The sequence below is a fragment of the Frankliniella occidentalis genome, unplaced genomic scaffold (genome assembly GCF_000697945.3).
Source record: "Frankliniella occidentalis isolate FOCC.00 unplaced genomic scaffold, Focc_3.1 Scaffold32, whole genome shotgun sequence".
Classification (NCBI taxonomy): Eukaryota; Metazoa; Arthropoda; class Insecta; order Thysanoptera; family Thripidae; genus Frankliniella; species Frankliniella occidentalis.
Genome location: NW_026267162.1, coordinates 118,950 through 128,317, shown reverse-complemented (window position 1 = coordinate 128,317; position 9,368 = coordinate 118,950). Strand labels below are relative to the sequence as shown.

The 9,368-nt window shown below is 38.6% G+C and overlaps 3 protein-coding genes across 4 annotated transcripts in view; 2 read left to right on the top strand and 1 right to left on the bottom strand.

The window, feature by feature from the left end:
• Window positions 1-3: 3 nt before the first annotated feature.
• LOC113217981 (nucleolar protein 56) lies at window positions 4-4,456 on the bottom strand. Its single transcript, XM_026438094.2, has 8 exons — window positions 4,288-4,456; window positions 3,575-3,779; window positions 2,073-2,231; window positions 1,766-1,964; window positions 1,499-1,686; window positions 1,062-1,314; window positions 595-892; window positions 4-507 (listed from the first exon to the last, which is right to left on the bottom strand). The coding sequence occupies exons 1-8, from the start codon at window positions 4,288-4,290 to the stop codon at window positions 331-333; spliced, it is 1,482 nt and encodes a 493-aa protein (XP_026293879.1). The 5' UTR covers window positions 4,291-4,456; the 3' UTR covers window positions 4-330.
• A 198-nt stretch (window positions 4,457-4,654) lies between these two features.
• On the top strand, window positions 4,655-7,629 carry LOC113217978 (ran GTPase-activating protein 1). Its single transcript, XM_026438092.2, has 10 exons — window positions 4,655-4,894; window positions 5,124-5,491; window positions 5,565-5,702; window positions 5,801-6,073; window positions 6,161-6,345; window positions 6,438-6,588; window positions 6,677-6,760; window positions 6,842-7,054; window positions 7,160-7,284; window positions 7,383-7,629. Exons 1-10 carry the CDS (start codon window positions 4,777-4,779, stop codon window positions 7,456-7,458), a joined length of 1,731 nt encoding a protein of 576 aa, XP_026293877.1. The 5' UTR covers window positions 4,655-4,776; the 3' UTR covers window positions 7,459-7,629.
• A 226-nt stretch (window positions 7,630-7,855) lies between these two features.
• LOC113217986 (ABC transporter F family member 4) overlaps window positions 7,856-9,368 on the top strand; it is a 9,768-nt gene continuing 8,255 nt past the window's right edge. Inside the window, exons 1-3 of one of the 2 annotated variants that reach the window (XM_026438103.2) lie at window positions 7,860-8,028; window positions 8,756-9,014; window positions 9,099-9,358. In XM_026438103.2, the coding sequence (XP_026293888.2) occupies window positions 7,972-8,028; window positions 8,756-9,014; window positions 9,099-9,358 (576 nt within the window). In that variant the 5' untranslated portion in view covers window positions 7,860-7,971. Of the gene's footprint in view, window positions 8,029-8,755; window positions 9,015-9,098; window positions 9,359-9,368 lie in introns of both variants that reach the window. The other variant, XM_052265869.1, reaches the window with a different exon arrangement.

Here is a 9,368-nt window from a genome sequence, read left to right as displayed (position 1 = left end):
AAATTTCACACACCCCTTTTAATTCCATTCACACATCCAACCATATCAAATGAAACAGTGCAAAACTAGGGTTATCTTTCAGGTACAGAGGTACATATGTAACACTGCTATAAAATGGTTGAAATTGCAATTCAACAGACAACAAATAATCACATCTCTTGATTGAAAAATAAACAATAAATTTGAGTTAAATCTAAACTCAGTAGAAAAAAAGAAAGATTTAACAGGAAATAGAAGTGGGTTGGGAAATGAAATTGATTTTTTCACTTAAAAATATGTAATCTGAGTGTGGTGTCCCAAAATAAAAGAAACATGAAACAAAAGCTACATTCAATCTTCTGATTCACTCTTAGTCTTCTTCTTCTTTTTCTTTTTCTTGGGTTTCTCCTCGTCATCGCCATTCATACTGTGATCACCATTTGTGTGACCATTTTCCTCCTCGGGGGCTGACTCAGACAGTTTACGTTTCTTGTCTTTCTTCTTCTTCTTTTTCTCTGAAGTAGCTTGCTGTAGAGGGAATTAGAAGTATCAGAAAATGCCAAATCCTGTGCTGGATAGAGCCTAATAGTGCTAACATCAAAAAACAGTACTCACCTCAGCCTGAGCTTGCTCTTGCTGTGCCTCCTCAAGGGCCTCCTTCATAACATCAATGTTCTTCTTAGGAATATCGCCAGTTTCATAAAACTTGAGACGATCCTCAACTTGCTGTTTCAGCTTGTCACCAAATATGTGGGTGGGATTTTCAGAGAAACAATCAATTCTTGAAGCAATTGAACACTTGTTAGCCAAGTATCGAGATATTCTACCTTTGTTCTTTGCACCTGCTCTACCAATGAATGTAGAGTGGAACAAAAGGCCATATTTAGGTGTGTTACCTTTTGTTTTCAAAGCTCTGCAAGTTAAAACTTGGTTTAAAAAGAGTAATGAAAAAAATAGTACAACAGCAGTCTCATCATTAATGAGGATCAGGTGTTCAGACCTCATGAGACATCATGAAATCAGATTGGAATTACTTCTCATTTCCTCTGAGGTAAAATATCTTAACATAAAATTGGACTTACCTAAATAGAGCCTTCTCAGCACCAAGGATTTGAACAGTTGACGCTGGATATTTAGCAAGATTTGTGAGGGAGCCTGCATGAGCAATCAACCTAGCACCAACCTGATCTCCGATGAGAGATGCAAGGTTTGGTGCTACACCTTCCATTTTGGATCTTAAGTAACCAGCCAGTTGTTTCCTGTAGTCAGCTAATGCTACAACTCTTCCAGCAAACATTTCAATGTTCAGCAGATCCACAGGAGATATGTCCATACCTGGTTGAAAAAAAATGATTAAAAAGCGATGTCAAAATAAAATTTTAGATGGATTCAACAGCTCTACATTAAATTAGGATCAGGTGTTCAGACCTCATAGGTACATCATATATCAGATCTTATATTTTCCTCATCATTTCCTTAGGTAAAATAAATTAAAGAATAGTGTACAGAAATAACTCACCCATTGAAGATCTTGATGCATCAAGGATAGCCTGAGCTTTAGAGCTATCCATAACAATTTCTTCTAGACCCTCAAGACTTTCTTCTGACAAGTTCTTACGATTCTGAATGAATTTGGCAACCTTTGCATACAAGTAATTCTCAGGGACAATTTTGACAAGCTCTGGGAAGTGGTAGGAATACCATTCGCTAAAATGTAGAAAAGAGTAATTAATAAACCAAGAAAGGCCATATGTTGTTTTTTTTCAAGAAGTTAAAGGGTCTTTACCGTATCCGCATAGAAAATGTGTTGACATCCTTATCAAGTTGGTCTAATAAGGCAATACTCTGGATGATCATGTTGTCAACTCTGTGGACATTGAACTTGACTTTTGATCTGGAATAACTGTGACCCAAACCTAACTGGGCAACACCTGACGATTTAGCAGTAAATCCTTTGATCAAGTTGTGAAAATGAAACCGAATACCTGAAATAAGAATGAATGTTAGTTGCTAATACCTCAGTCATACATCAACCTGTGATGAAATGTAATGGGAGACATCGCTGCTTGTCCAGAAAATAGGGGCGTACATACCTCTGATGATTTCAGGAACTGCACCAAGATGAGTGCAATTGATGCCTAGAGCTTCATTAATGCTGGCTCCAAGCTTCGGCTCACTAACACCAAGGACTACCTTCTTGGGTTTTGGAATATTGGACTGCAAAAAGAGTTGCAGATCCTCATGCATGATACCTGAAAGGATAATTTAAAAAAGAATTAGACAGGTTGAAATACATAAAAATATAGCAATTGGGTAAAATTGCTTGACAAAAGTAACAAAGAACAGCTAGTTCTTGCTTTAAAAAGCCAGAGAAGGATAATGAAATATCCTAGGGTGAATTAATTAATTTTTAACTAAGACATGAGGATCAGGTGTTCAGACCTCAAAAGGTGCATCATTAATTCAGCCGTAAGTTGGCTCATCATATCCTCAAACATTAAAACGCAATGAAGGTACAAAATTATGACAAATTAATTCTGTTTAACATTGCTTGACCGAAAATCACATAATTCTGACACCGGCTCAAAAAATGTCAAATTTCTCTTGCAAGCTTCAGGATGGCCTATAAGATGACAAATGCTCATAGAACAGCTAGTTCTTGCTTTAAAAAGCCAGTGAAGGATAATGGAATATATTAGGGTGAAGTGATTGATTTTTAATCAAGACATAAGGATCAGGTGTTCAGACCTCAAAAGGTGCATCATTAATTCAGCCGTAAGTTGGCTCATCATATCCTCAAACGTTAAAACGCAATGAAGGTACAAAACTATGACAAATTCATGATGTTTAACATTGCTTGACCGAAAATCACATGAAACTGAAACCGGCTCAAAAAATGTCAAATTTCTCTTGCAAGCTTCAGGATGGCCAAAGGGAAAATGCCCTGAGATCAGCTAGGTCTTGCTTTAAAAAGCCAGGGAAGGATAATGAAATATCCTAGGGTGAATTAATTAATTTTTAACTAAGACATGAGGATCAGGTGTTCAGACCTCAAAAGGTGCATCATTAATTCAGCCGTAAGTTGGCTCATCATGTCCTCAAACGTTAAAACGCAATGAAGGTACAAAACTATGACAAATTCATGATGTTCAACATTGCTTGACCAGAAATCACATAAAACTGAAACCGGCTCAAAAAATGTCAAATTTCTCTTGCAAGCTTCAGGATGGCCAAAGGGAAAATGCCCTGAGATCAGCTAGGTCTTGCTTAAGCTAGGAAAAGTTGATAAAATGTCATCGGATGGAGTAAAGAAAGTATCTCTTAAGCTATAAGGATCAGGTGTTCAGACCTCAAAAAGTGCATCATAAACTCAGCCAAGAGTTGGCTCATCATGTCCTCAAAGTAAATGAAAGTACGCAACTACAAGAATTTCACTTTGTTCAACATTGCTTGACCAGAAATCACATTATACTGAAACTGGCTCAAAAAATGTCAAATTTCTCTTGCAAGCTTCAGGATGGCCAAAGGGAAAATGCCCTAAGATCAGCTAGGTCTTGCATCCCTACATTAGATTGAGACAAAACTGTATACATACCTTCAGATATTCCGTTGACATTTTCCAATGCAGCCAAGGCATTCTTGAATGCAGAGAAGCTAACAAGTTTCACAATACCATTGAACCTGCTCAAATCTGTGACCGATGCTTCCACTTGAGGTAGGAGCATCCCCACCTCCTCGAACTCCTTGACAGAGAACAAGGCATATCCCGCAGCATGCTCATAGAGCACATACATGGGTTGCTGTAATAAAAGACACAAATATTTAAAATCTCATGCATATATTGGGAACAAAACTTGTAATCTACAAGAGAATGTATAAAACTTTTGATTACAGCTAATAAGTACGTCATTTCCACAAGTGTAGATGGTTACTACAAGATATATGGTCAATAAAAAAACAAGGCCAAGTTCCCGTGTTAACTAGTTAATGGCCAACGGGAAGCATGGCTTCGGAAGGTTATGGGATGGGTCATATTATACAAGAAAATAATGTAACAGAAATATCATGATAAGCAATAGCCGTTTGAGAAGTGTTTGTAAAATGCAGAATAAAAAGGAGAAAATGAAATAATATCAGGTTTAAGATAATTTAAGGATAGATTGTATAATGCTGCAGTAGGCGACCCACGTGAGGTCGAACCAACACGAGTTTGTACGCTGATCTTAGTTTTAGGACGAAAACATCACCAAAGTACTTCACAAAAACCAATCTGCAAGAGAGCCCTCTCAGATGGGAAAGAAAACTCACCATTTTGAATAATCCCGTTAAAACATTCTCCAATAAACTATCAGTTTTGTTTGAGCGGCGTGGTCGTGGTCCCCACACTCATCAGCGCCCAGCAAACATCAACACCACCACCACACCATGTCGGGAGACGGAAGTACAATGCGCAGAATCACGGCCCGGCTCCGGACGTTAACGAACATTTCTTATCCGCGCAGAAGCCAACCTTACAGCTTCTACGTCACTTTCAGTCGAACGTTTAAATGATTTTCATTTACTCCGAGCATACAAAACTATTATTAATTTAGTTTTTCAAACAATAGAAGCGAAGATCTAAATCTAAAATTAGAGTAAAGCAAGATATCAGATATAGTTTTTTTGTTCAAAGTTGGTACCACTGTAACTGCGCATCTATTTCAAAAATCGATACGGCGGGCGGCGGGGGTTGTGTTAGCCTGTTAGCCGCATTGTATTTTGTTTACATATTTATTTTGTTTTTGTCCCGTCATCCTTATGCCGGTTGCAATGAGTGAACTCGATGATGTGGTGCAGCGTTTGGCTGCCACGAGTGTTGAGCCAAGTGGAGTGTCTTTTCAAGGAAAGGGTCTAAAGTTGGACTCGGAAAATGACGGTAGGTTATGGACACTTCAGTGTAATACGCTGATTGCACTGTTTTCTGTCCTCCACTTATTGCGCCGTTCAATTTCGTATCAACCTGCTAGCTACTTTGCAAATGTTTTGCTTTGTTATTCCTTCCTTGGTTGTAATTCCCTTGTGTTCCTAGTCATCCTTTGTTAACCCGTTAACCCTTTTGCACCCCTATCTCTAATGTCATTTCTCTTTACATTTTGCATTTGCAGCCAAGGAAGTGGTGGACGCCATGGCCAAATGCACCGATCTTACGTTCCTCAACCTAGAAGGAAACACTCTGGGAGTAGAAGCTTCAAAGGCAATTGCCAAAGGTTTGGAAACGCACCCAGAACTGAAACGGGCATTATGGAAGGACATGTTTACTGGACGTATGAAGACCGAAATTCCCAAGGCTCTACAAGCTTTGGGACAGGGTTTAATGACTGCCCAAGCAAGACTAGTTGAACTTGATCTTAGTGACAATGCATTTGGCCCTATTGGTGTGGAAGGTTTAGCAACATTACTTCGGTCACCCCCATGCTACTCACTTCAAGAACTGCGCCTGAACAATAATGGCCTTGGGATATCTGGTGGCAAAGTATGCATCCATACTTATTAACAAGCATATTCAAATTATTTGTGCCAGCTTCAATTTTATTGAATTGTTTCAGTTGTTGGCCAAGTCTTTGCTGGATTGTCACAACAATGCTAAAGAAGCTGGTGGTAAAGGTCTTGGCCTTAGAGTGTTCATTGCTGGTAGGAATCGCTTGGAAAATGAGGGTGCAACTGCTCTTGCAAAAGTTTTTAAGGTAGCCTTGATTATTGTTCTGCATCAATTTTTGTTTAATTTAACAATGTGTGTGCCAATTAAGAACAATCTTTCATCTACTATTCTTTGTCATTGCAGGCTGTAGGAACTCTGGAGGAGGTTGCAATGCCACAAAATGGCATTTATCATGTTGGGATCACAGCTCTCAGTGAAGGATTACAACAAAACCCTAATTTGAGGCTTTTAAATTTGAATGACAATACACTTACAGCAAAAGGAGCTGCTGCTATATCCAAAGCTCTCCTATATCTCCCTGGGCTCCGGTCCCTAAACTTTGGTGACTGTCTACTAAAAACTAAAGGAGCTCAATTTATTGCTGAAGCTCTCACTGAAAAACACACACAGCTTGAGGTGCAGTATCTCCATTACGCTAAATGGAATTTTCTTCCATGAAGTGTATTTAATTTGTTTTATTTATCATAATTACCTTGATTTTAGGAAGTTTACTTAAGTTGCAATGAAATTGGATTGTTGGGAGGTCTTGCAATTGTTACTGCTCTGGCAAACAAAAAGAAATTGATGAAAGTGGACCTTGATGGTAACCAATTTGGTGATGATGGCTGTGAACAAATTCAAACTGTTCTGCTGAGTGCTGGTCACCAAGAAGGAGTACTCAGTTTGGAGTGAGTGAACTTTTTTTACATTTTTTATCATTGGATGGACTTTTATTAGTTTTCTTTGATGATTTATTCATAATCTGTGTTTCTTTTCTCAGAGATGATGAAGGTGTTGATGATGAGGAAGATGCTGATGACAATGAGGAGGAGGATGATGAAGATGAGAATGATGGAGAAGAGGAAGAGGATGAAGAGAATGATGATTCCAATGACACTGTGGAGGTTCCCCTTAATCTTCCAAATGAACAGGTTTGCTTTTTTGACCAAAATTATAAAATTTTAATTTTTGTTTTTAAAATTTCTCAGTTTTTTGTTGTTGTTGTTGTTGTTGTTGTAGTGTACTGTTCGTCAATTTTTGGAGACTCCTACAGGTGAAAGACTTGTATCTGTCACTACGGACAAACTCTTGCAGGAGGCAAAGGTATTTTACTTTCATATATTGATTTGTGGATCTTGCCCTTGTAAAATTGCCCTTTTTACCTCTTTTTGTGTTTTTACTCAGTATTTAGCGGATGAGAATTATTTGGAAAACCTATTGCCCATGTTAATGAAGGTTGCAGCTTTATCTTCACACAGTAATTCAAAGGTGCAACAGGTTGCTCTTAAAACAAGTGAAGAATTGCTTAGACATATGTACAGCTGGGCGAAAAAAGGAGATTCATTCCGTTCTGCTTTAACAAATAATGCCTTACTTGTTCATCTAGGGTTGATCAAGGTACTATCTTGATAGATACTGTGGTTGCTGTACTATACAGAGGTCTCATATGCTTGTCATGAAAAAATTATGTTATGATTTAATTTTCTTAATTTTTCCTTGCAGAGCGAAGACAAAGCCCTGAAAGTTACATGGAATCTAGATGGCTGCTTAGTAGCATTGGAGCATAGTATTAAGCAGAATGTCTTTCCTGATAGCACACTACACTTACTTCGTTTCTTCCTCGAGAGGTAAACAAATTTATTTAATTATTCATTTTGATGTGTGATATTGGTATTGAAAATTTAAAAAGCAACTTTTATATCTTTTCTGCTTATTTCTCTTCCAGGCCAAATTCTCTTGTCATTCTTCCTGTAACAAAACAGCGTATATTGGATATTCTCCCCAGAAGCATTGCATTATAGTAATTTTATGGATTGTCTACACTTTGGGTCTACATGTCTTTCTTTGTCTGAAAATTTGTTTTATTCGTGTCCAACTACCTTCCTAGCAATGAAATAATTGTAAAATAATTTATTGATCACTGATGTACTTATTTGCACTATGTCATGAAATAAATACAATGTGGTCCCTTCTTTTATGTTGTACATTTAATGTGTCTTTGTTTGGGTTATCAACAAACAAAAGAGATTTTGTATGTATTTCATTTGCAGAGAATCCTTTCTTCTTTTTTTTTCAAATGCAATAGTTGCGAAGCGGCAGTTTTCGTCAAGAAACAGTTTGAATTTCGCGCCAAATCTCTGACTTCCATAACGTTTGAAATGTCCGGTCGAGGGCGCGGGCGCGGGCCCTCGTCATGTCACGTGACCCACGCCAACCGCCATCTTGAGCGCCGCATAAACATTGAAGCCCGGCTACAAGCTATCGAGCCGTTATTAAACGATTTTGTGTTTGTATACACGAGAGTAGCTTAAACCATGGCTGATACTAAGGAAAAAGTTGTTGCAGATTCCGCAGTAGAAAATTCAAAAGAGGTAGGTGTCTGAAACTGGTCCAAGTATACATACACCCCCAAGTTCGGTGCGTCTCTGAGGAGATGATTGCAAGCCATTACGTGTGAAATCCGTTGCCTTCTGCTGCAGTTGTGTTATGGTTTTCTAATGTTAAAACATTCGGTATTTATTGAACAATTATGACCCTGCCGCAGTTCGCAAGCGTTTGCCCCTTAAGGTGGGAGGGTGTAGTGGATGGCTTTAGTGCGTCGTCCCCTATCAGTCCCCGAGGCGCGGCAGACATGTCTGACCCGGCGGAGGTTCTTGATGGAGCGGTGCAGGCGCCAAGGACTCGAAGGAGGTTAGGTGGCCGGTTACTGGTGATAGTAATGTTTATCACGGTTTTGCTCTAGCCCTGTGCATTGGAAGACCATTTCTACTTATCGAGATGCAATTCTTCTTCATTGGTTTTGGTCTAGTCGTTTATATCAAGTTGTTATTGCTTATTGAGCTGAAAACTAGTATGTTTATTCAATTTCCATGACTAATAGTTTTTTTGTTTTGTTTTTTTAATTAACCTTGCTTTGTTTCATAGTACTCTACTCTAAAAATTTTATTTTGATGAGTTTTTATCAATATTCGTAAATAACTTTTATTGTGTCAACTGCATATCTAATATGGAAACATTCAATTCTACTATGCTGACAAATTTTGTTCATGGTTTTATTTGTTGGGAATATTACATATGTTTTTTGTCTATATGTTGCAGGAAGATCCTAAAGCTGATCCAGAGGTTGAAGAAATGAATGAGAAACCTAAGCGAGGTCGCCCCTCACGAGGGAAGAAGTCCAATATAGCTAAGGTTCAAGAAGAGGCTGAAAGTATTACCAGAGGGCTTCCTGGAACAGAAGTGGAAGGACGTAGAATGACCCGTTCCTCAGTCCGAGGTGCCACAACACCTGTGACACCTTCTCCTCCCCCCAAGAGGGAAAGAAAGAGTGCTGGCGCCAGTGGTGGCGGAGGTAGAGGTAAGTGTCTTTTCTGTTTTCCTAAATTTGTGAGTCCTATTTATTTTTGACACTGTTAATTTTATCTGAAATTAAATATTGCAGGTGGTAAAAGAGGGAGACAACGAAAAATAGCAAAGGAAGAGGAAGAAGAGGAGGAGGAGGAGGAGTTGGAAGAAGGTGAAAAGAAGGCAAAGACACCTAAGAAATCAGAGGAAAACGGTGATGATAATCATGAAGAGGAAAACTCATCTAAATCTGACAAAGCAGATGAAAAGAAGGCAGAGGAGGAAAAGATGGATGTAGATGATGCAAAGGATGAAGAGGTCAAGGAAGATGCATCCAAACCTGACAAAGAGGAAGAGGTTTGTTGGT